This window comes from Lytechinus pictus, chromosome 6 (assembly GCF_037042905.1).
Source record: "Lytechinus pictus isolate F3 Inbred chromosome 6, Lp3.0, whole genome shotgun sequence".
Lineage (NCBI taxonomy): Eukaryota > Metazoa > Echinodermata > Echinoidea > Temnopleuroida > Toxopneustidae > Lytechinus > Lytechinus pictus.
The window spans coordinates 3,493,801-3,520,431 of NC_087250.1; the positions used below are offsets into that span (position 1 = coordinate 3,493,801).

At 36.3% G+C, this 26,631-nt stretch overlaps 1 protein-coding gene across 1 annotated transcript in view; it reads left to right on the top strand.

Moving 5' to 3' along the window:
* Window positions 1–447: 447 nt before the first annotated feature.
* The window catches only part of LOC129263914 (dynein axonemal assembly factor 1-like), a 30,454-nt gene continuing 4,270 nt past the window's right edge, over window positions 448–26,631 (top strand). The window contains exons 1-15 of the mRNA XM_064100702.1: window positions 448–636; window positions 3,169–3,471; window positions 4,509–4,603; window positions 6,661–6,752; window positions 7,234–7,455; window positions 8,630–8,796; window positions 10,430–10,504; window positions 11,699–11,763; window positions 12,641–12,726; window positions 13,703–13,770; window positions 19,074–19,191; window positions 19,922–20,004; window positions 24,052–24,114; window positions 25,380–25,589; window positions 26,221–26,545. Coding sequence (XP_063956772.1) covers window positions 3,211–3,471; window positions 4,509–4,603; window positions 6,661–6,752; window positions 7,234–7,455; window positions 8,630–8,796; window positions 10,430–10,504; window positions 11,699–11,763; window positions 12,641–12,726; window positions 13,703–13,770; window positions 19,074–19,191; window positions 19,922–20,004; window positions 24,052–24,114; window positions 25,380–25,589; window positions 26,221–26,545 — 1,930 coding nt within the window. The 5' untranslated portion in view covers window positions 448–636; window positions 3,169–3,210. The remainder of the gene's footprint in view (window positions 637–3,168; window positions 3,472–4,508; window positions 4,604–6,660; window positions 6,753–7,233; window positions 7,456–8,629; window positions 8,797–10,429; window positions 10,505–11,698; window positions 11,764–12,640; window positions 12,727–13,702; window positions 13,771–19,073; window positions 19,192–19,921; window positions 20,005–24,051; window positions 24,115–25,379; window positions 25,590–26,220; window positions 26,546–26,631) is intronic.

The window sequence follows — 26,631 nt, forward strand, 5'->3', positions numbered from 1 at the left end:
CTGGGGCTCGTTGCATAAAACTTTTGCCTTAAAAAAAACTCTTTGGCAGTTTTTTTGACAGACTATTTTTTAATGTGTATATAGGCCTAATTTCAATGGCTTAACTTTATTTGCCAACTCTTTGGCAATTTTTTTTCCAGAATTTTTTAATGTGTAGGCCTAATTTTCTATGGCTTAACTTTGTTTGCCAGAGTTTTTTTGTGGCAAAAGTTTTATGTAACGCCATTTGCCTCCAATTAACTTAAGTTTGAAATACTATCCAGCAATTCTGGCTGTTTCATAATCCCACCATATGAGCATAAACAATTTGATCTCTCCTACATTATTCTTACTTTTGATGTCAAAGTTAATGTCATAACAATTAAAATTCATTCTGCCATTTCTTTAAGCTGGCAATAATCGTAAACTAGAGCACTGGAACGAGAAACCATAAATTTGAGGGGCTGTGGAGCGGCACTGGAAAATACATGTAGGAATTTCTATGGCTTTTAAAATTGGTGATGCTCCGCGGCGCCCGGCCGCGCCGCGCCGGCCCTCGCCGGTACGCCGATCGTGTTGTTCTGTTGTTGCTTAGTGACGCCACGGACGCCGCTACGCTGCATTCTACTCGCAAGATATTCATTTCACTGATAAAGTGTGAGTTTTCCAACCATTCTGACATTTTACTCGTGTGAATTTCTTAATGATTGCCGAATTTCTTTGATATTTCCAAAATGTTTTGGGTTTTCTTTAATGAGAAATAGATCTAGGTCTAAAGCTAATGCAAGTTCAAAGTTGCCGATTGTCTCCGTCACTAGTCCCGCCTGCTTATTTTTGTGTGTTGTCACTGTTGAACATTACGCAAACGGCACTGCCAGTGCCACTTGGATGTGTGAGTGTGACTGTTGTTGTTTTTGCAGCTCTGGTTAATAAAAGGTGCGTCATAAAGTGCAAGGATGGTGATGGGTAGATATGTCCTGGAGTAAAGGGGATGTTCACCCTGACTGAGGCTTGACATGACAAAAAAATTTGTAAAAATGGCACAAAAAATAATATTAGAATTATAGAAAGCCCAACTAAAATTTTAAAAAGCCTGGCTTGGCATTTTTTGGCAAAACCAAAACAAAAGGCAAGCAGGAGCACGGAGGTAACATTGTTGTTAGGTTAGGTTTGTCTTGACTGTCTTTGACTCTACTTACTTACTTGGATTTACTTGGATGTTGAGATGTAAAGGCTAAAGCAATTCAATACTCAATAGACATTGTCTTAATCGCAAATACAATCATGCAAAGGATCATGGGATCAAAAGGGAGCAATAGCATGAATAGTGCCGCTATTGTCCAGGTGCGACCTTGCGAACGCAAGCAGCCGACAATATAGTGTACGATTTCCATAGTGTATCAAAATACGATCGACGCCCACAGTCAACATTTTGCTAACTTCCAGCATGTCCAGTAAACGCCTCGTCATATTTTTTCCAGAGTCTAACAATCACTTTTCTTCTTAATTATATGGGTGGCCGAGATAGATGTGCTGTCTATAGCTGCAAGAGTAGTCAAAGAGTAGGGTGTTCACCCGATGTATTGCACCTGCCGATCCCAGCAAAACTCGGGTCAAGTCAATCTCAACATTCAATCATATGCCATAATAAAAATATGATAAATGCGGGCGTTAATAGAAAGACAAGAGATCCAAGAACAAAACAGTTATTAGAATTTTAATTATTTGATTTATGACGTCTTATGCAAGCAGCTTTCCTACATATCACATGGAAAAAAAATAATGAACTGTTATATCCTCAGATAATTGAAAGTGGTTTTCACTGTGTAGATCTAGTAGTACTAGTAGGACCTTCATTCAGTGTATCAATAGACAAATCATTTCACACCCGTTCCTTTAACAAGAAGCAAAAATAAGTCTTCACAAACCATTAAAAATTAAAAATTCATGCATTTTATTTTACATAACATTGTACAGGTCTATATTCACATCTTTAAATAAAGACTTGAGTCGGTTACTAACGGTGGTTGTTTTTACTTCCATGCTGTAAGCATTATTTTATCGGATGATGTAGGTACATGTACACTTCTATTCTGCACTTCACCAGTATGACAATACACCAGACGGTGGCCTGTACTGTCTCCAGAAAAAGAAGAAGGGGCAGCTGCTTGTTTATGACGTCACAAATCCAAAACTTAAAATTCTATTAACTTGTATAATCTTTAATGGATTTTCCTCAAACCTTCAATATATTTTACTATTTTTTCTGCAATTTTTACAACACACTTTTCTTCAGGGTGAACTTCCCCTTCAAATCTGATGCATTTTTTGTCTTTACTACTTTAGTATCTGAAGTATTTTGAGGGGATTCACTTTTCAACCAATCAACTAGATCTAGATGTATTTCTTGTCACTTTGATTTAAAAAAAGAAAATTCTCTGCATATAACAAAGGCGGCTTTAACCGACAAGGTATGTTTTTTTACTTTGGCTTCATATTCACATCTCATTATTTTAGAAATATTAACGGTAAAGCCTCTAGCGTTAAACTCTGCGAGTAGATCTAACGTTAGAGTAAAGCGTCTGGGCTTCCACATGTGCCGCCATTCGAGATGTCGAACTTATTTCACTACAACACACACCAAATACATTATACACACAGGACAGTGCTAATGCAGTTTCAACTTTGACTAATTTCCCCACCAGTAATTGTTCGCAAATATCATGTAGCAAGTCTCTCAATTACATTTGAAGGTCAATATGCTGACTGCTTTTCTGAATATTGCAATCGGGAACGGCTGTCTTTCAGCTTCGTTCTCGTTCAAGGTTCAAGGACAAACAGGTGAGCTGCCACAGGCAGATCTTTTGGTCTCTAACTTCACTTCATATCAAAACTACAGTGAAGCCAAGCATGCTAGGTGAAGCCATGTCTGAGTGAGAATACATGTACACGTAGCCTAATTAGAGACTGTCAAAAAATGCTGTCAAATGGCAGCTGAGATGATCTTGCTCCACAAACATTTGTGAGTTTCACTCCATATCACGTTTGGTAAAATCATTGTGATTTTCTAAGCTCTGAAATGCAAGAGGACAATATAATATGTCAGAATATTAATAGCTTGATTGGCATTACACCTGTTGAAAAATCATGTCAATCTTGTTTCTGTATTTTGGTTGATGCATCCCACAGATTACACACGCATTTCAACCAGAGACAGAGCGGTAACCCAACATGCCGACTATTGTTGAGATAGTGGATGAAGACCCGTCTGTAGATCAGGCACCGGTCTTCGTCACAGAAGTCAAACCTGTCCCCATCGAGCCTGTGGGAAAATCAAGCAACCTAGCTTCCTGTGAGCCCACCAAGGCTCTAGATGCAGGGGAAGTGGAGGATATTCCTGGGGCTGAGGTTGTGGATGCTGATGGACTGTCAAGTGAAGGGTTAGGAGGAGGAGATGGTGAAGGAAAAGATGATGGACCAAAATTAGTAAAGGTAAAATGGAATGTCAGGAGCTTTGGATTTCCAACATGAAATTATATGAAAATATGCAATATTATATAGCAGTGACCTAGCACAATACACTGTACTTCTAAGTGCTACATACCCGAGGCTATAGTATGGTAGCCCTGACCAGTTGTATTTGCTATCCCTATATGGAGATTTCAAATGTAAGAAAGGGTAGGTCCTCTGCTTTGTCCATATATGTAAGTAACATGTATAGAGACAGTAATTTTCCATTTTAAAAAATTGTATTTTCTGTTTCTGAAAATCTGTAATTCCGTTTTGTTACTGAAAATGTACACAGCGCAAAAACCTGAATTCCGTTTTGCAATGGTGAATTCCATAAATTTTTACATGAAAAGTATAAGAACCAAACAAAATTTCCGTTTTATTTACCGGTAAAATGGAAAATCACTGTCCCTACATGTACAAGGATTTTTATGTCACAAATTATGCATATAAATTTATATGGAAGGCTTGCTAGATTTTTAACATCAACTTGCGTTTGGGGTTTCAAGCCAAGAAATATGTAAATAGGTTTTCATGACCACCATCTTGTGTTATTAAGAAATTTTCATACCGTGAAACAGAACGCTTTTAAGAATATAGAAAATGTATTGTAAACTGCCCTTCATGACGATGAACAACCAAGAAGTCTTTGTCGAAAATTGGGGAATCAAAACTACAGTTTCGTCCTGGACCCATAACGTATTTGCCATTTTTTGTCAGCTCTGAAACTTAGGACCATCAGGGGCCCATAACACAAAGCTTAGCAATGATCGTAGAACACATTTCTACGATTGATTGCACTGACTGCAATGCACAATCAATCGTGAAAATCAAGCGTACGATTAATTGCTAACCTTTGTGTTACGGGACCCCGGTGTTTGGGGGTCACCAATTTTTGACAAAGACTTCTGGGCTGTTCGTTCCGACTTTTCATAGCTTGACTGTAGTCTCTTTCTCCCTCTCTTTCTCCCCTCTTTCTCTTTCTCTCTCCCTCTATCCCCCTCTCTCTCATCAATTAGGTTGAAGATGAGCCAAGCAAGAAGGAAAGAAACAGGAAGGAGGAAGACGAAAAGGAAACAGACTCTCAGGTTCCTGATGATGACAGATATCCAAGGTAGAAAAAAATAAAATGTTGAGAATAATGATAATAACATAGCACTGGCATTAATCAAAGCGGCAAACCTATTGTTCGAGGGAGGGGGGGATGAATTGTTGTTTCACCCCCCCCCCCTTGAATAGTATTACGTCACAGATTTACGCCAATGAAAAAAATGATGAAAATCCATATTTTATTGTTCGAAATAGACATGAAATACTCTGAAAATTTGCTTTGCCCAATTGATTGTGGGCCCGGCAGATCGACGAAGCTCTATCCCTTATTGTTGAACGCCAAACGGTAGCAGCAACTCCCATTTTTTAACGTCTTTTGGTCTGACGCGGCCGGGGTTTGAACCCCCGACCTCCCGGTTGTGAGACGGATGCTCTACCAACTGAGCCAACACATATGTTGAATAGCGCACATATCTACCTTGTTAAGGTGCTCAAGGTGCTCCTATATTACCCTGGTATTAAAGCTAGTCTTCCCAGGGGTGGACCGTGACCCGGAGGAGACAAAGCATTGAAGGGGCACAGAATTGTTCACAAACAATACAGTGCCCCCTCCAATCATTGTCTCCTCCGGGTCACGGTCTGCCACTGAGTCTTAACAATTCTGGTGCTCACAGCTTTTTGAGGAATTACTTTCTTACCCATCTACCTCCCCTTGGTTGAGTGTGGCACCTTGTGGATCAGTTTCGTGCTGAAGGCAACTACATGTACACATGGTTGGAATTTGAACCCACGACCGTCTGTTTCAGAGTCAGGAGACTAATCCACTGGGCCAAAATGCTCCAGAATGGGGAACCCCAATAGAAAATGAAAACAAATTGGTTTTATAATGTGAACTCTGGTCTAAAGTTTGTGTTTGAAGTTAACAGCGCAGGGTCATTTAATCTGTTATAATTTGACATTGTCTGGGATAACTTAAACAATGTTTTACACCAAAAAAACATGAGAAATGATGCAACAGTAAACATTTACAAACCTGCATTGTAAACAAAATATTGGACATTATTTGGCTTCCCATAGTTTAATCACAGAGTTATAACTAAAGTTAAAGTGAATTTCAGAATACAGGCCAATGAACGTTCTCATTTGAAGTCATTAAAGTTTGCTGCAATTTTTCCTTATCCCAGCAATCAGATAATATAGTGACTGCAGCCTAGCTAGGCTTTTAAACTTCACGTGGCAGTTTTATCGCAAAAAATGTCAATGGGCAGTATACCACCCCCCGGGTGTATTAGGGTTAAAGACACCTGGGCCCCTATCTTAGCTTTAAGTGATTGATCATTGGCACTTTTTTACGATTCATCAGTCACTGCTGCGATCAATCATGCAAATCGGTTCCATGATCAATCAATTAGCTTTTTGTTACAGCCCCCTGATCAACTTTAACTTGGAAATTTTACACTTGTTTTTGTTCTTCTTTGAAGGACGTACAAGTCCACCCAAACAAAAAGTTGATTTGAATAAAAAGATAAAAATCCAACAAGCATAACACTGAAAATTTCATCAAAATCGGATGTAAAATAAGAATATTATGACATTTTAAAGTTTAATTTCACAAAGTTTCGCTTACTTTCACAAAACAGTTATATGCACATCCTGGTGGGTATGCAAATGAGGAAACTGATGACGTCATCCACTCACTATTTCTTTTGTATTTTATTATATGAAATATTCTCATTTCTCCTGAGCATTAACAAGTGAAACAACGACTATGAGCATGTGGAATTGGCATTGTATAATACTATATGTTTCAGTCAAGTTGGTCCTTATTGTCAAATTTGAAAAAAATGAAATACTATATAATTCAAACAATAAAAAAAAGTAATAATGAGTGAGGGACATCATCGACTGTCTCATTTGCATGTCACTGAGTTGTGCATATCACTGTTTTGTGAAAAATAAGCAAAACTTTAAAATGTCATAACTTTCTTATTTTTACATCCGATTTTGAAGAAATTTTCAGCGTTATGCTAGTTTGATTTTTCAATATTTATTCAATTTTTTTCTGGGGTGGACTTGACATTTAGTGAGGAAATTTCACACTTGTTTTTGTTTTTCTTTTAGAATGACAGAGAAAGCATTGAAGGATATTTGCAAGCAACATGATCTGTACAGGACACCTGAACTTAATGATGTACTTTACCTCCATTATAAAGGTATGTCACCCTTCCCCCATTCCTAGGGTACATTAGCAATGCGTTGGAACTTGGACGTTGAAAATGGGCTATAGTATGTCAGTTGTAAGTGCGTTAGTGGCATTTATCTTCCTGAGATTTTGACTGATGTCAATTAAATTTGGCATACACATCTGTCTTGCAGTAAAGATGTGTAAGAAATTTTGTTGCCATGGTATCAGTTTATATTATGGGACAAAATTAGATAAAAAAATATTTGCTGATTAAAGTACTTCTTCAGTTTTTGACCAATTCTCATGAAATTTTGCCCTATCGTACATTTCAGTGTCATAATGTGGAAGACATTTTCAAATAGTTTGGAAACTGTTGCCATGGTAACTGCATCTTATGCCAATAGATACAGGGAAAATCCTTTGCGATGTGGCAGAGGTATCAATCGCCTTCAGTGTATGTCTAGTTAAAAAATAAAACTTGATTGATTCATCAAATTACTTTTGTGTAGGCTACACCCGCATCGAGGGGCTGGACAAGTACACCGGACTGAAAGCCCTTTACCTTGAATGCAACGGATTCCGCAAGATTGAAAACCTTGATAACCAGCGAGAGCTGCGCTGCCTGTACTTGCAGCAGAACATCATCGCCAGGATCGACAACCTACAGAGCATGCAAAACCTTGATACACTCAATGTGTGCCATAATCACATCACAAGGATAGAGAATATCGGTGAGTAATGGCTGGAATGAAATTGCATATTTGCAGTAGAATACCATTAGCAATATCAACATTTTACAGGACATGCAGAAGTGAGCAGAACCTTGATACATTCAGTGTTTGCAGGAACCTGGCCTTGGAGGATTGGTATCAGTTGCCAGTGAGGGTACTCTGGCATTCCTCTACACTCCTTGGAACAATGGATGAATCCTCCCTGGCCAGGACCCTGAATGTCTGCCATAGTCACTTCACAAGGACAGAGAATATTTATGAGTACATGTAGGTTTGATAATAGAATTGCACATTTGCAGTAAAATTTCATTACCAACTTGGACAAACTACAGAACACGCAGAACTTTGCTACACTCAATTTGTATATTAGATTAGGGGAAACCCTGGTGTAGTAGTCCACCTGCACTCCCCCAATCGATTATATCTGGGGAGCGTTTCATGAAAGGACATGTCAGACGTTTTATCCGACAAATCCCATTTTATCTGACAGTTACCAGAGTTACAGTGCTTCTCAGCCAATCAGAATAAAGGAAAGTATAGTCAATCTAAATGATGATAATGATAATGATAAATCCATAATTTAGTGTTCGAAATAGACATGAAATGAAATACTCCGAAAATTTGCTTTGCCCAATTGATCATGGGCCCGGCAGCCGCTGAGCAGCGCCAGATCGACGAGGCTCTGACAACTTGTCGGACAAAAATGTTCATGAAACGCTCTCCAGGAGGAGAGAACTGTGGGTCAGTGATTCAGTTCGCTTTTTGCCTCCCAGGCACAGGTGACGCTATACAAATAATAATCATATCACAAGGATAGAGGGAGAATATCGGTGAGTACGGCTGAGAATGTTTCATATTTGTGGACATTCCCGTAGGTTACATGCATCAACAGCTGTTTCATTGTACGGTAGGTCGATAGGTGATCTGCCACCCCATAACCAACAATAGGGAGCTTCCGCACGGCGACGCAGAATCAACCCTAGCACGATCGCTGAAGATTCGATGGAACTCAGAGGCTCTCCAAATCTTAAAATTGTGGATCTCTCTCATAACCATTCTCTCTTTTCTTTTACCCTTGACATCATGGCCTACAGATAAATCTGATCTGAAAAGCTGTCCAAACGTTAGCATTATGGATCCCTCTCATAATCGTTCTTTCTCTTTTCCTTTCCAGCGTGCTTACCAAAGCTGAACACTCTTCAGATCACCCATAACAGATTGACAACGGCTGAAGATCTGATGGAACTCAAAGGGTGTCCTAACCTCAGTGTTTTGGATGTCTCACATAATCGTATCAACGATCCCAAGGTCTTAGAGGTCTTTGCTGCCATGCCAATTCTGGTAAGATAAAATGATTTATTTTCATGATAGTAAAATAAAAAGCTGAGTGGTACAATAAACGATCTCAAAATGTTACTGAATGTACGTGTAGTTGTTTTAAGCTGTTTGGTAAACTATAAAATCTCAAAATGGTGCTAAATAGAGACATGCTCAAAAGTTTCATCTTGCACATTATGTATAAACCTTAATAAGGGGTATTTTGCTGGATGGAGAGATGTGGTCCTTTTTCTATTAAGGCTCTTGGCTGTTTGTTGAGTTATCTAAAACAAAAAATCACAAAATTGTATCCTATTCCAAAATTAATCAATTTGATCTTTAGTTGATTATGCAAATGTAAGTATAAAATATACTGCCAATTCTGGTAAGATAAAATGATTTATTTTCATGATAGTAAAATAAAAAGCTGAGTGATACTATAAACGATCTCAAAATGTTACTGAATGTATGTGTAGTTGTGATAAGCTGTTTGGTAAATTATAAAATCTCAAAATGGTGCTACAGGTAAATAGAGACATGCTCAAAAGTTTCATCTTGCACATGAACCTTAAAGGTCAAGTCCACCCCAAGAAAATGCTGACTTGAATAAATAGAGAAAAATCAAACCAGCATAGTGCTGAAAATTTCATCAAAAATCGGATGTTAAATAAGAAAGTTATGACATTTTAAAGTTTTGCTTATTTTTCACAAAACAGTGATATGCACAACTAGGTGAATAGTCGATGATGTCCATCACTCACTATTTCTTTTGTTTTTTATTGTTTGAATTATACAATATTTCATTTTTTATAGATTTGACAATAAGGACTAACTTGACTAAACCATATAGTATTGAACAATGCAAACTCCACATTTTCAGGGAGGAATTAATCGTTGTATCACTTGACAATGAGGAGAAAATGAGAATATTTCATATAATAAAATACAAAAGAAATAGTGAGTGGATGACGTCATAGCCTCCTCAGTTGCATACTAGCCAGGATGTGCATATAACTGTTTTGTGAAATTAAGCAAAACTTTAAAATGTCATAACTTTCTTATTTTACAACGATTTTGATGAAATTTTCAGTGTTATGCTTGTTGGATTTTTCTCTTTTTATTCAAATCAACTTTTTGTTGGGGTGGACTTGTCCTTTAATAAGGGGTATGTTGCTGGATGGAAAGATGTGGTCCTTTTTCTAAAGCTCTCCGCTGTTTGTTGAGCTATCTAAAAAAAATCACAAAATTGTATCCTATTCCAAAATTAATCAATTTTATCTTTATTTGATTATGCAAATGTTAGCATAAAAATATGTAAGCATAAAGTTAGGATTTGGTTGTAAATCTGTAAAGGCCCTTGAAGTGTTATCATTTTGTTTAGGGACTCTGTTGTGTTGTGATCAAATGTACATAAAACAAATTTTGGTATTAATTTTGTACTTTTTTTTTTTTTATTCAGATAAATTCTTTGATTTTCATCCTTTTTTTTATTGCTTTTTCAAAAGAAATTGTCGGCGACGTTTTTCTCCGATCACAAACAACATGAAATTGATTGAATTTAATTAGTAAGGGTAGAAATTATGATTTTGAGTTTGAGTTTTGAACAGAAACAGAATTTGAATTTGAGAATCTGTACATGTTTTATTTCACATTACAGAGGGTTTTGAATCTTATGGACAATCCAGTGATTAAACAGATCAAGAATTATCGCAAGACTCTGATTCGTGATGTGGTAAGTGCAACACCTTTAATACTAAATAGGTTCATTATTGCGGAATGAAATAATCGCTAGAGGGTATTCATTTGTCTCGCAATCTACTATGGTCAACAAGGAAATTCGTGATCACTCTCGCAAAAAGTGTTCACTAGCTTTCTAGGAAATTCGTGATCCCTCTCGCAAAAAGTGTTCACTAGCTTACAAGTTCACGAGCTTTCGAGTGCCGCTGCAACTCTTTATCAAGTGACGAAAATTATCTGATACGGTAGTCAATTTATACCAATCCCCAGGACCGTACGCACGAACGCGGGAACAATAGGTGGGCACTGATCCGTTATGTGATTGCAATACCTTTATTTACAAATTAATTAGATTAGATTTATTTATTTCTTTAAATGTAGCATGGCAACGTGTAAAAAATCACCAGGAATCCTGGGGGCCATTTTATAAAGCTGTTCGTAAGTTAAGAACGACTGGTGATCCTTTCTTACGCGCTAAACCATAGCCAATGAACATTTTGGTATATTCACCACAAGAAATGATCACCAGTCGTTCTTAAAGTCGCTCTTAACGTATCAACAGCTTTATGAAACGCCCACCTGCTGTAGAGGCGCATTGTATTTTTATGAAGCGGCTTCCCCACATTTTGCATTATTTTGTTTACGATGAAATGCGTGCATTTGTAAAACGAAAAGCTCATCAGCTGGATAGCTATTGAAGCTGTGAGTTTGCTGATAGATACAAACCTCAAGTTTGCTATCGTTTTTATCTCATGGTGGAATCTATACAGAGGTTTGGTGAAATGGCTTCCAACTTATTATATTTTCATATCTTGATGCTTTCTATTTATTTCTTAACATTATAATAATAATAGGCATTTATATAACGCCATCTATCTAGAAATATTCTATTCCGAGGCGCGATGTTAATATTATTATTACCCCGGCTTAAGCTCGAGCTGCCTTTCAACGCTCATGCATTCAAGGAAATAATCCTGCCGGGTACCCCCATTCACCTCACCTGGGTTGATTGCAGCACACTGTGGATAAGTTTCTTGCTGAAGGAAATTATGCCATGGCTGGGATTCAAACCCACGGCCCTCTGTTTGAAAGTCAGAAGACTAATCCACTGGGCCACAACGCTCCACAATTTCATATGTGACATCAATTTCATTTGTTAACATTTCTTGCATTGGTTTCATCCATGCAGAAAAACCTGACATACTTGGATGATAGACCTGTGTTTCCCAAAGAGAAAGCCTGTACCTTGGCCTGGTAAGTATGTAGTATGCCTAGCAATTGAGCCTTTGAACTCTTGTTGGATTGCTCCCCAGGGAGTGGAGAAAGTGCATACATTTTGGTCGGGCATGCCAGGATCTGATGACCGGGGTAATAATATCAGGGAATAATTTTGCTTTACAAATTTGAATAGCATTTTGGATAATAAGCTCTCAAATAAGTTATGTACAGTCCTATGTGAAAATATGCTATACAAAAGTCTTTTATATGCGTAGCAGTCTTTAAAAAAATGTGGAGCAAATTGCGATTTGATACCAGGAAATTTTTTCCCTGAATATATCTGTAAAGTGCTTAGAGACGTTGTTCTGATGTATTAAAGCTTTATAAAAAAATTATTATTATTATAATTACATGGAAACAATTGTAATGATAAATGCCAGTTGTGGTAATGATTTCAAAATGAATTTATACAAATCCACCAAAGTGACCACCCAAGTATCTGTGTACATGTAGATAAAAAGATATGTGCCAGAATTTTCTATACGAAATTATGTAATTGCTGAGAAAAATAGCGAAATAAGTGTGCCAACCAGGTTTGAAGTTGGGTGTTTCTCTATATGCAATACACATTTATGCTTTTCTGTGTTATTTTCGTTAGTGTAATCATGATTTTACAAAGTTCAGATTATATAACTATGACATCACCAATGTGGCCAATTTTAAGTCTCCATGGGTATAGCGATTACCATTTTTTACAACTTTAGAAAATTCATAAATTTCTCATAGTTTTGTCCGATTTTGCCAAGACTTTCATCCATGTACTTGTCTGATTTTTCCTCTTCCGATAAAAACAACTTTTTTATTTGGGTTGGATTCCCCTCTAATAATGATTTCACAATGATTTTGTTGCTAGGTGGGAAGGAGGTCGGGAGGCTGAGAAAGCCGAGAGAGATCGCTGGATCAACAAAGAAAGACAGAAGATTATGGACAGTGTAGAAGGTAAAAAGATTCTTTGAAAAACTATATTTTGGAAATAAACGTTGTAAATAATGGTGCAAATATTGATACATTGATTATCTGACTGTTTTAAGATCTAAACAGGGTTCCACAGTCATTGAAAATCCTGGAAAAAATTGTGGTCACGGAATTTGGAAATTTGTGAAAAGCCATGGAATTGCATCTTCCTCTTGGCTATGCCAGCTTTCCAGTTTGTCCTGTCTTGCAACTCTCATACTCTGTGATCATACTCTGCTATTATCATTGGTGTTCGTGATTTCCATTTTTCCCAGTTTTGTGACATCCCAAATTCTACATAACTCACGGGAAGTCATGGAAAGCAGCAATTTAGTCATGGAAAAGTCATGGAATTCTGTCTTCAAATTTCTGTGCAAACCCTGTCTAAATGATCATAAGGATACTTACATGTACATATTAAAATCTGTGACTATGCTACAATCCATAATCTTTTAACAGAAACTTGATTTCTTTTGATAATCCCCAGGCATTAGCTGGTGTTCTTTCCTTTTTTTGAGTGTTTTATTTTTTATTTGATATTGTATATTGGAAATTGTATGATGACTATTTTCAATGTAATGAACTTGACTATTGTTACGAGTGTAATGTGTACCTGGAAATAAAATAAAATAAAAATAAAATATAATAAAAGCGAATTGAAAATCAAGTCGTAATGAAGTAACTATAGATCCTCGTACATTGTCATTCCTTAAATTAGATTTTCATAGATTTCCGCCCCTTCAACCTTCGTATTGTGTGTTGGTACATTTCGTGGAGATCTTTACTGGTGCCCGTAACACAAAGCTTAGCAATGATCGTAGAACATTTTTCTACGATTGATTGCATTGACTACAATGTACCAACAATCGTAAAAGTCAAGCGTACGATTAATTGCTAACCTTTGTGTATAGCTTTATACAGTATGAATGTGAAATTAAAGATTAAAACATTTTTTTTTCAGCCCTTGCTGCTATCAGGAGAAGAAACGTGGAGAAGAGGAAGGAGAGAGAAGCCAAAGAACTAGAAGAGGTTTGATGAAAGACAAGGACCCCGTCTTATAAAGAGTTGCGATTGATCCGATCAACCTCAACTACATGTATATATGCAAGTCCACATTGTCATATTTTTTTCGACAGGGATTTTGCACCGTGTCCTTTGAAAACAACGAGAAGCACACTGAACTTTCAAAAAAACATAGACATATATATATAGAAAATATTGTGAACAAATATGCTGTTTGGATGTTGACGTTGCTGGCTTTCCATAGTTGTGGTTGATCGGATTGATCGCAACTCTTTGTAAGACGGTACCAGGGCCCCTATAACATAAAGCTTTAATAGCGATTCATCATAGGACCGATTTTTGTGATTGATCATACTGTCCGACCTCTCCTATACGGACACGTTGGGACCAGCACCAATCCAGAAAAGGGATTTATCCGGACCTGGGGTACCCAACATTTTGTCCACTCACCATTTCGTCCAAAAACCAGTTGGTCCAATAGCCAGTTAGTCCATATACCATTTGGTCTAATTAGACTAAGTGTTAATTGGGCGAATGGAATGAAAATAAAACAAATATTAGACCATCTGGTTATGAGACGAAATGGTCATAGACGAACTGGTGATTAGACAAAGTGATGATTGGACCAAATGGTTGTTAGACGAAATGTTGATGGATGGAATGGCATTAGACTAAATGAAGGTAGACCATGTGGTGAGTGGACGAGTTGGCAGTGGATGAATTGGCAATTTTCCCCCTTATTGTTATGTTATGCTAAGAAAAAAAAAATGATTACACTTGTATATGCTTTTGTTATTGGAATGTGGAAATAAATAAATCAAATCAAATCAATACTAAGCTTTATGTAATACAGGCCCAAGGTTGTTACAGGCTGGTATTCTATTCAAAACTCGAATTAAGCAAATTTTTTATGAAATATTTTTTGTGCTAAGAAATTTGCTTATTTCGGATTCAGTATTTAATTTGAAACTAAGTATTTTCAGTTTATCATGCACTTCTGAGCTACCACCACATAGGGGCCAGCTATTCTTTTCACCCGCTTTTTATAATCAATGCGGGTTGATGTGTGGAATCTAGTAGAGGGTAGAAAGACTGAATTGTACTAGATGAAGTAGGATTAGACCAGGCTGAGACGAAATAGGAAGTAATGATAATGATGTTGATAATATCAACAATAATAATGATAAGGCTAATGACAACGATGATAATGATAAACCATTGGTAGTAATAATGATAATATGGAATTACACTGTATATAGCCCAAAATATTCATTACCTCTCAATGCTTCACAAGTACTGACAAAGCGGGTGAATGTAATAATAATAGTAATGATAATAGTAATGATAATAATGATAATAGTGATAATAATAATGATAATGATAATAATAATAATAATGATAATAATAATTCATTCTTTTGTGCCGCTCTCCATTCGAAAATACAACGAACAACTTCAATCAAGCCTGTAATCTTGCCACTTCGTCAGCCACCTACTATATTCTCACACATGTATACAATTTACTAATATTACCCTGATACTATCGACTGAAATGAAAGCATTGAATGAGCAATTGTCTATTTATAATGATGATTATGATAATAATGATGAATGATAATGATGATAATGATAATTAATAATAATAATAATAATAATAATAATAATAATAATTAATAATGATAGGAAAATTATATTAATGATAATAGTAATAATAATATTAATAATAATGATAATGACAATGATAATAATGATATTGAAAATAAATAACAATAACAATAATTAAGAGCAAAGTTGTACCGATTTTGAGTGAAATTATTTTATATTATGTATTTTCCCCTTATTTGTATGACTGTATGTAGTTTGTTGTATTTCTTTGTATGTTTTTTTTCTGTATATCCTGTAATAATGATAATGATAATAGTAATGATTGATTATTGATAATTGTAATAATAGAAACAATATTAATAATAATAATAATAGTAATAATAATAATAATAATAATAATAAAGACTTCAGAAGAAATATCGCATTGACGATAAGACCCGTACTAGGACAACTGTTATAGAAACGCTCAAAATGAAGATAAATGCTCTCAAACACCGTGTTAAGAGATACACAAAGAGTAACAATTTCAAACGGCAGAATAAACTCTTCCATGGAAACCGAAAGAAATTCTTTCGTGAGCTGGACTCAAAGATGACTGAGACGAAAGATGTTCCATCGGCAGATGATATGAAGAACTACTGGAAAGAACTTTGGGATAATGATATCACTCACGAAGAAACTCCCTGGATTCAGTCGGAAGCAGACAAATGGTCCAATGTGCCAGCGCAGCAGCTAGTAGACCTGACCTTACCTGAACTACACAATATCATAAGGAACACTCAGAACTGGAAAAGCCCTGGACCAGATGGTGTACAAAACTTCTGGATAAAGAGGTTTGGTAGCACCCATACTAATCTACTGAAAATCATCAATGACATTATCAAAGGGAACAGGACTATTGAGAAATGGCTGCCAATTGGAAGGACATATCTACTGTACAAAGGCAAAGACCCAAAACAACCTAAGAACTATCGTCCAATCACTTGCCTTAATACTATGTATAAGCTGCTGACATCAACGCTTGCCATGCACATCAAACGACACATCGATGATCATGACATAATGGAGGTCACTCAGAAAGGTTGTCGGAAAGGAAAGAAGGGTTGTAAAGATCACCTAATGACAAACAAAGCAATAATCGGTAATGCTCGCCAAAGACAGACCAATCTATCCATGGCTTGGATAGACTACAGGAAGGCATTTGTCAGCGTACCACATAGTTGGATCATCAAAGTTCTAGAGATGTATCACATCAATCCACAAATAGTCAAGTGCATATCAGCAGGTATGAAACAATGGAGCACTACTCTTTCGCTTACAATAGGCACCCGTTCGATGACAGTGGAGGGGGTCCGAATCAAGAGAGGAATATTTCAAGGAGATTCCTTATCTCCTCTTTTATTCTGCTTAGCTCTCAATCCAGTATGCTCTCTCTTACACGCTACGAGTTATGGCTACAGATACAAAGGGCAAGATGTATCTACGACAATAAACCATCTGATATATATGGATGATATCAAACTCTTTGCAAAAAATGACGATGAACTTCACAAGATGATAGCAGTAGTTAAACATTTCAGCGATGACATCAAGATGTCGTTTGGTATAGACAAGTGTGCCAAAGTTACACTTGTACGAGGAAGGAGGGTAAATACAGGCGACATGTTTGTGCAAGATGAGGAAACATCAATCAAGGAACTGACTAATGATTCGACATATAAATATCTAGGCATAGCTGAGAACGATGTCATTAGCCATAACACAATGAAGGAGAAGGCAACATCAGAATACAAAAGAAGACTCAGGCTGATCCTCAAATCCGAACTGAATGCCAAAAATAAGATTGAAGCGATCAACACTCTAGCCATTCCTGTGCTTAGATACAGTTTTGGTATTGTTAACTGGAGACTAGCTGATATATGTGGCCTAGATGTTATGACCAGAAAGCAATTAACGATGCACAGATTACATCACCCAAAGGCCGCAATCGAAAGGTTGTACCTTCCCCGTGATCTTGGAGGAAGAGGTCTACAACAAATTGAGATGGTCTGGAATATGGAAGCAACGAACCTCGCCAACTACCTATCCAATCCACCTGATATACTGACGAGTATATCCCTCGATTATGATAAATGCCAAGCAATATACTCCATTAACAAGCAAGCATCTATCTTATTGGCACAACATCGACTGACACTACCCTACGGTGAAAAAGAGAAGGCAAGACTTAAATGCTCCTTTCACAAGAAACTTCAAGAGCAACTTAAATCCAAGCGACTTCATGGCCACCATGAAAAACAGACGCATCGGGAGTTCGTAGACCAGAAAGACACACATCAATGGCTTAAGTCGGCGGGACTAAGAGGTGAAACTGAAGGGTTCGTCTATGCTATTCAGGACCAGGTGGTGAGGACCCGTGCCTACGAAAAATCTATCCTCAGAAGAGACACAGACGACACTTGCAGGATGTGTGGAAAAGAGGCCGAAACAATCATGCATTTGGTATCAGCATGTTCGACTCTTGCTGGAACTGAGTACATCACAAGACATGACAATATTGCCAAAGTTATCCATTGGCAACTACTGAAGGATCGCGGTAAAATGACTTGTGATCACGCTTGGAAACATCAGCCACAAACGATCACCAAGATCAATAACAGCACCATATATTGGAACTGTGGCATACTAACGGATAGAACCATCAACTGCAACAAGCCGGACATCATCGTCAGAGACAACAACGTAGTAAATATCATTGAGGTCTCTGTTCCCCATGATATCAACATTGCTGTAAAGGAAAGAGACAAACGGCTCAAGTATCAAGACCTAAGGATTGAGATCGAGAGGATGTGGAACGTGAAAGCAGAGGTCACACCAGTCATCATTGGTCACTCAGGAATGGTGAAGAAGGGAATGGAAGCCTGCATAACCAAGATCTCTCCTCACCTTCGGATGTACGACATTCAGAAGGCAGCTATCTTGGGTACAACCAGATTGATAAGAAAGACTCTCGGACATTAGTAGTGTAAAGTTCCTAGTTGCACTTGAAATTACTTGGTGCTTTTTGTTAGAGCAAAGTTATTCAAGAAAAAAATACGGACTTGATCCTGTTTAGAGGAATAATAATAATAATGATAATAACAATGACAATAACAATAATAATAATAATAATAATACAATTAATAATAATAATCATAATGATAATAATAAGATTGATAATAATAATAATGATAATTATATTAATAATAACGATGATTAAGAGTAAAATGTTACCGATTTGATTGAAATTATTTTGTATTATGTATTTTTCTTCAAATATGTGTGATTGTATATATATTCTGTAGAATTTATCTTTACGCTTTGATTTTGTATATTTCTGTGTATATGTAAATGCCAACAAGAATATTTTCCTAAATGGACAGAATAAAATCAATTCTCAATTCAATTCTCAATTCTCAATAACTATAATAATAATAATAATAATAACAATGTTAATAGTAATAATAATGTTATAATGATGATAGTAATAATAATAGTAGTATAGTAATGATAACATGGAATTTAAAACACTAAATATTTAGAATCTCTCAATGCTTCACAAATACTGGACAAGCGGGTGTAGACAAACCGACAATTTTCCATTTGAACAAGTCTATATCGCTTTGCTAGAGAAGCCTGAACACTCATTTCCATTTTTTTCAACAGCATGGACCGGATTTTAAGAGAGAGATTCCAGACCCAGAGACCTTTATCCATCATCCCCCTGAAGATGAAGATCTCTTCACTTTCAATGTAGAAAAACCAGAGAATCAGCACAAACCTGGTAAGATATAACATGAAAGTAAATACATGGGACTTGTATTTTTGTCTCGCCTGCATAGAACAGAAGCGCCGCTTTTCCGACGGCCACGCAACTAACATTGAAATCTTATGAAGCCAAGGTTAAGTTTTTGAAATGTTTTCATAACTTAGGAAGTATGTACATGGGCCTGGTTCTTGAAAAGTGGAAATAAAAGAGTAATTATGTATCCCTGATCCCCTTGTATGATCCCAGGTCACATGATCAAGGTCAGAGGTCATTTAGGGTCAATAAAATTTGACCTTGTAGTGCTAACAATATCAAAATCTTAACCAATGTTAAGATTTTGAATTTTCAAAATAGTAAGTATATAAATGTCCATAACAATAGTACATCTAGCATCAACTATGCCAAAGAAATGTATGGGCCCATGAAATGCTTTGTAGGATCTAGTGCTGGATACGCCCATGAATATTTAATAAAAACAACATACTGTATGATGGCCATCTAGTATCAGCAGATGGATAAATGTTATCTGTAGGAAAATTGCTGATATCAATATTGCATTGAGGAAAAACAAAGATTTAAACATAGGTATCAAAGAAGCAATCATAAATGTTATCCCCTCAGAATAATTTCATTGCGTCAGATTTCAAGGAATAAAATTGCTGCAATTTCAAACTTGAAAGAAACAGCAATATCACTGGCTTGTTTGTTATTCAATATTTTATTAAATCTGTTATCTTGTTTTTAGCTTCTGTCACAAGCCCTCGTACAGCATGGTCTGATCAACAAACTTCGTCAGAGGATATCGATGATGGAAAGATTAATATTGATGTAAGTTATCACTTTGTAGAAGATATAGTGGTGTTTGAAAGTTTTGAAGTATAAAGTTTGCACATTTAGGGTGTAAGGTTTTGAAAGCTGAGGGTGTAAAGTTTGAAAGTTTAGGGTGTAAAGTTTAAAAGTTTAGGGTGTAAGGTTTGCAAGATTAGGATGTAAACTTTTTAAGTGTAGGGTGTAAGGTTTGAAAGTTGAGGGTGTAAAGTTTTGAAGTTTAGGGAGTAAGGTTTGCAAAATTCGGATGTATACTTTTTAAGTGTATGGTGTAAGGTTTGAAAGTTGAGGGTGTAAAGTTTAAAATTTTAGGGTGTAAGGTTTGCAAGATTAGGATGTAAACTGTTTAAGTGTAGGGTGTAAGGTTTGAAAGTTGAGGGAGTAAGGTTTTTAAGTTTAGGGTATAAATTTTGAAAGTTTATGGCAGAAAGTTTGACAGTTATGGGGTGTAAATTTGAGAGTATAGGGTGTAAAATTTTAAGTTGAGGGTGTATGGTTTGAAAGTTTAGGGTGTAAGTTTGAAAGCTTATGGTGTTCAGTGTAGGTTTAAAAGTTTGGGGTGTTTAACCAGGGCAATAACATGTGCTCAGATGGGATGTAATATACATCTGTCCTTAAAGGGATGCTCCGGGCTGGAAATATATGTAAATAAATAGAGTAAAATTTACAGTGCAAAATGCTGAAAATTTCATGAAAATCGCATAAGAAATAACGAAGTTATTGAATCTCAAAGATTTGCATTATTCCGGTGAAACAGTTCAAGGCATGTCGTCATGAATATTCATTAGGTGGGCTAATGATGTCATAATCCCACTTGTTCTTTTGTATATTATTATATGAAATTAGGTTTATTCAAAAAAATTTACCAAGAACTAAAAAAATTGGATTGACAACTGATTAAGTGCATTAGCTATTTATTGCCGCAACTTATTTCATCATAACGGAGACACATTTACACATGTATGAAAAAAATGAAACATTTATGATTTCATGTAATAACATAAGAAAAGGAAAAGTGGTGATGTGATGTCATCAGCCCACCTAATGAATATTTATGACGATGTGCATATAACCGCTTTCACCAAATATTTATAAACTCAATAAATTTGTTATTTGTTATCCGATTTTGATGAAATTTTTTTCAGCATTTTGCTCTGTAAATTTGACTTTATTTGTAAAGATATGTATATGTTCAGCCTGGACCATCCCTTTAATATGAATGCCACCTTTATAATATTTTATCATTATTTATTGTAGTATGTTTTGATTACTGCCCGAGGCCAAGGGGATTCACAAAACATGAAATTAAAAAGTACTGTACATGGCAAAGCTGGCATGACAACTTGTCACAATTTTCGAGTTGCCAATTTGAGTCTTGCATGGTCGTAGGGATCTCATTTCAAAAGCAGTCATAACTTTTTGTATTCTTTATCGATTTCTTTCAAACTCTATCCTTTCTATTTCTCAGACGTGCATAGTCTCACCTGTCTCATTTTAAAAGCAGTCATAACTTTTTGTATTCTTTATCGATTTCTCTCAAACTCTATCCTTTCTATTTCTCAGACGTGCATAGTCTCACCTGTCTCATTTCAAAATCAGCCATAACTTTTTGTATTCTTTATCGATTTCTCTCAAACTCTATCCTTTCTATTTCTCAGACGTGCATAGTCTCACCTGTCTCATTTTAAAATCAGCCATAACTTTTTGTATTCTTTATCGATTTCTTTCAAACTCTATCCTTTCTATTTCTCAGACGTGCATAGTCTCACCTGTCTCATTTCAAAATCAGCCATAACTTTTTGTATTCTTTATCGATTTCTCTCAAACTCTATCCTTTCTATTTCTCAGACGTGCATAGTCTCACTTGTCTCATTTTAAAAGCAGTCATAACTTTTTGTATTCTTTATCGATTTCTTTCAAACTCTATCCTTTCTATTTCTCAGACGTGCATAGTCTCACTTGTCTCATTTTAAAAGCAGCCATAACTCTTTGTATTCTTTATCGATTTCTTTCAAACTCTATCCTTTCTATTTCTCAGACGTGCATAGTCTCACCTGTCTCATTTTAAAAGCAGTCATAACTTTTTGTATTCTTTATCGATTTCTTTCAAACTCTATCCTTTCTATTTCTCAGACTTGCATAGTCTTACCTGTCTCATTTCAAAATCAGCCATAACCTTTTGTATTCTTTATCGATTTCTCTCAAACTCTATCCTTTCTATTTCTCAGACGTGCATAGTCTCACTTGTCTCATTTCAAAATCAGCCATAACCTTTTGTATTCTTTATCGATTTCTCTCAAACTCTATCCTTTCTATTTCTCAGACGTGCATAGTCTCACTTGTCTCATTTTGAAAGCAGTCATAACTTTTTGTATTCTTTATCGATTTCTTTCAAACTCTATCCTTTCTATTTCTCAGACGTGCATAGTCTCACTTGTCTCATTTTAAAAGCAGTCATAACTTTTTGTATTCTTTATCGATTTCTTTCAAACTCTATCCTTTCTATTTCTCAGACGTGCATAGTCTTACCTGTCTCATTTCAAAATCAGCCATAACCTTTTGTATTCTTTATCGATTTCTCTCAAACTCTATCCTTTCTATTTCTCAGACGTGCATAGTCTCACCTGTCTCATTTTGAAAGCAGTCATAACTTTTTGTATTCTTGATCGATTTCTTTCAAACTCTATCCTTTCTATTTCTCAGACGTGCATAGTCTCACCTGTCTCATTTTGAAAGCAGTCATAACTTTTTGTATTCTTTATCGATTTCTCTCAAACTCTATCCTTTCTATTTCTCAGACGTGCATAGTCTCACCTGTCTCATTTTGAAAGCAGTCATAACTTTTTGTATTCTTTATCGATTTCTCTCAAACTCTATCCTTTCTATTTCTCAGACGTGCATAGTCTCACTTGTCTCATTTTGAAAGCAGTCATAACTTTTTGTATTCTTTATCGATTTCTTTCAAACTCTATCCTTTCTATTTCTCAGACGTGCATAGTCTCACTTGTCTCATTTCAAAAGCAGTCATAACTTTTTGTATTCTTTATCGATTTCTTTCAAACTCTATCCTTTCTATTTCTCAGACGTGCATAGTCTCACCTGTCTCATTTTGAAAGCAGTCATAACTTTTTGTATTCTTTATCGATTTCTTTCAAACTCTATCCTTTCTATTTCTCAGACGTGCATAGTCTCACTTGTCTCATTTTGAAAGCAGTCATAACTTTTTGTATTCTTTATCGATTTCTTTCAAACTCTATCCTTTCTATTTCTCAGACGTGCATAGTCTCACTTGTCTCATTTCAAAAGCAGTCATAACTTTTTGTATTCTTTATCGATTTCTTTCAAACTCTATCCTTTCTATTTCTCAGACGTGCATAGTCTCACCTGTCTCATTTTGAAAGCAGTCATAACTTTTTGTATTCTTTATCGATTTCTCTCAAACTCTATCCTTTCTATTTCTCAGACGTGCATAGTCTCACTTGTCTCATTTTGAAAGCAGTCATAACTTTTTGTATTCTTTATCGATTTCTTTCAAACTCTATCCTTTCTATTTCTCAGACGTGCATAGTCTCACCTGTCTCATTTTAAAAGCAGTCATAACTTTTTGTATTCTTTATCGATTTCTCTCAAACTCTATCCTTTCTATTTCTCAGACGTGCATAGTCTCACTTGTCTCATTTTGAAAGCAGTCATAACTTTTTGTATTCTTTATCGATTTCTTTCAAACTCTATCCTTTCCATTTCTCAGACGTGCATAGTCTCACCTGTCTCATTTCAAAAGCAGTCATAACTCTTTGCATTCTTTATTCATTTCTTTCAAACTCTGTCCTTTCTATTTCTCAGACGTGCATAGTCTTACCTGTCTCATTTTAAAAGCAGTCATAACTCTTTGCATTCTTTATCCATTTCTTCCAAACTCTCTCCTTTCTATCTCTCAGACGTGCATAGTCTCACTCATCTCATTTCTAAAGCAGCCATAACTTTTGTTGTTTTGATCCAATTTCTTTCAAACTTTCATCATTCTCTCTCTCTTTTATATTTTAATAGGATCTTCCAGACCTAGAAGACATTGATGAAGATGAGATAACGTGGGCCAGGCAGGCCCAGAATGTAAGTGTATAACTTTCTCTATAAAATTAAACATTCTACAGTTTGTGAAAAAGGGAGGTGCAATAGCTCAGTCGGTAGAGCGGGGGTTTCGGATCCGGTGACCCGGGTTCGATTCCCAAGTGGTGCGCTAGTGCCCTTTGGTAAGGCATTTATCCTCATTACCAGGTCCCTCAGAGAGGACCTTAAGCCGTTGGTCCCCTGGTTGCTTGCTCACAGGCATTCGTGCTTTCTTAGCAGTCAGGTAAAACAACCTCGGTATAACAAACCTTATTGGTCATTCCCAATTCGTCCATTGTCCACTCGTCACATGGTCTACCTTCATGTAGTCTAATGCCATTCCATCCATCAGTATTTCGTCTAAAAACCGTTTGGTCCAATAACAATTTTGTCCAATCAGCACTGCGTTTAATCAACATTTCGTCTATGACCGTTTCGTCTCATAACCAGTTGGTCGAATACCCATTTTATTTTCATTCATTTTGCCCAATTAACACTTAGTCCATTAGACCAAATGGTATATGGACGAAATGGCTATTGGACCAACTGTTTATTAGACGAAATGATGGGTGGACGAAATGGTAGTTGGAACATGTGGATAGTGAACAAACTGATGGCAGACCGAATGATAGGGGGCGAGTTGGTAATTGGACAAATTGGCATTAGACCAATTGAAAATAAATCACTTTATTATTCTGATTGTGTGAGGTAGCTTCGGGAATGAGTATCAAACTTGCTCTTTGAATAGCTGTAGAAAAGTTATTCCCATGATTCAAACACAGGAAAATTTGTCTAAAGTCAACCAACAAGTCACATATTCACCCACGTCAAAGCAATATTTTAAACCAGATTATTGAAAAATCAACTGTTGTTAGGCCCTGATCCAATGGAATAAATTACCATCATACATCCATAATGCCAACTCCCTCGATCAATTTAAGACCTTGCTAGAGACCCACCTTTTTAATATCTAGATATCTGTAAATCAGTTGTGGTTTGGTCTATATGGAGGTGCACATCTTTGTTTCATTTTGTTTTTGTTTGTTTCTTTTTAATACAATATTTGGTACTTTATTCATTTATTGGTTTTATTGATAACATTTTCGTTATTACATTCCTGGTAATTGATTAATAATCAGAAAACTTGAGCGCTTAGAAATATCTGTATTAAGCGCCTCATAAATTTATAATGATTATTATTCATGGTTGCTCCTAAAGTGTTAGCGCTCATTACATTTTTTATTCTTCATTTGCATCTCTCGCCATAGAAACCACTCATTGAAGATATCACACCTACCAAGCCGGCAGGCTCCATAGCAATGGATGTCGGCAAGTCCTCCACATCAGGCCGAGTTCTAATCGAAGAGGTCGGTCCAGTAGAGAGTGAAGTCAGCCGACCATCTGGGAGAGGGGATGGTATGGTGTCCCCAACGAGTTTGATTGAAGATATCTCATTGTGTGAAAACTCTGCTAATAAGGTAAGTAGATTGATCTAGGTCCTGTAACACAAAAGTGATTAATTGTAAGCTTGAGTTTTCAGGATTGATTGTACATTGTAGTTCATGTAATCAATCGTAGAAAAGTGTTCTACAATTGATTGCTATAAGCTTTGTGTTATTTAGTCTGTCAGATCTGTATGTTCATCCAACTCTGCTTTCCTAGTTATTCCTAAATCTACAGAGGCTTTGGTGGTTTTGCACATGCTGGCCCAGATATTTGAAATGATCTTACTCTGTTTGATATCCGAGAATGCACTAATGCACATACATGTATGACAACGATCCTACGTCGCAGGCTCCTTCATATTTCACTTTATTTACTGCCATTATCTTTTGTATTTTGTATGTAATAAAATGTATTTCTTGTATTATGTTATTATTTTGCTATGAACATAAGTATGAACATAAATTCAATTCAATTCTTATTAATTGTCATCAATTTCTTTTTGATTCATCATATATATTTTGAAAATAATGTATTCTCTCCTTTCTTTTAATGCACTTTGAGCACTCTGCAGAGTAGATTTGGCACATCATAAATCATGTCTATAAATTTGTTTTATCTATTATCAATTAAATCAGAAAATATCCACTCCTTATTCACTCACAGGAGGTGAAAAGCTTTGACCAACTCAAGGCAGAGTACAACGACATGGAGACGAGGTTGCCAAGAAGCTGGCAGCTGAAAGAGCAATTCAGTGCAACCAACGGCCCACCTGGGGCAGAGGTTGCCTATTCCCCTGAAGGTGGACGAACTAAATGCCTGGTTGAAGAGGTTGGGCCTGAAAGTGATGCAGTGACGGGCTGGCTGGGGACGGAAGTTGAGGCAGCAAGTGGAAACATTGGTGTAACAAATATTGCTGGGGAGGAGGTTGACGAGGAAAGTGAACTGATCAATGAGATGAAAGGCCATGAGTATCTAACAGCAGAACAAGGTTAGTATAGCTCACCAAACATTCTTGTATTTTATGGACATGCATTGGTTCATATTTACTTCAAGATTTGAGATTATTTCATTGGT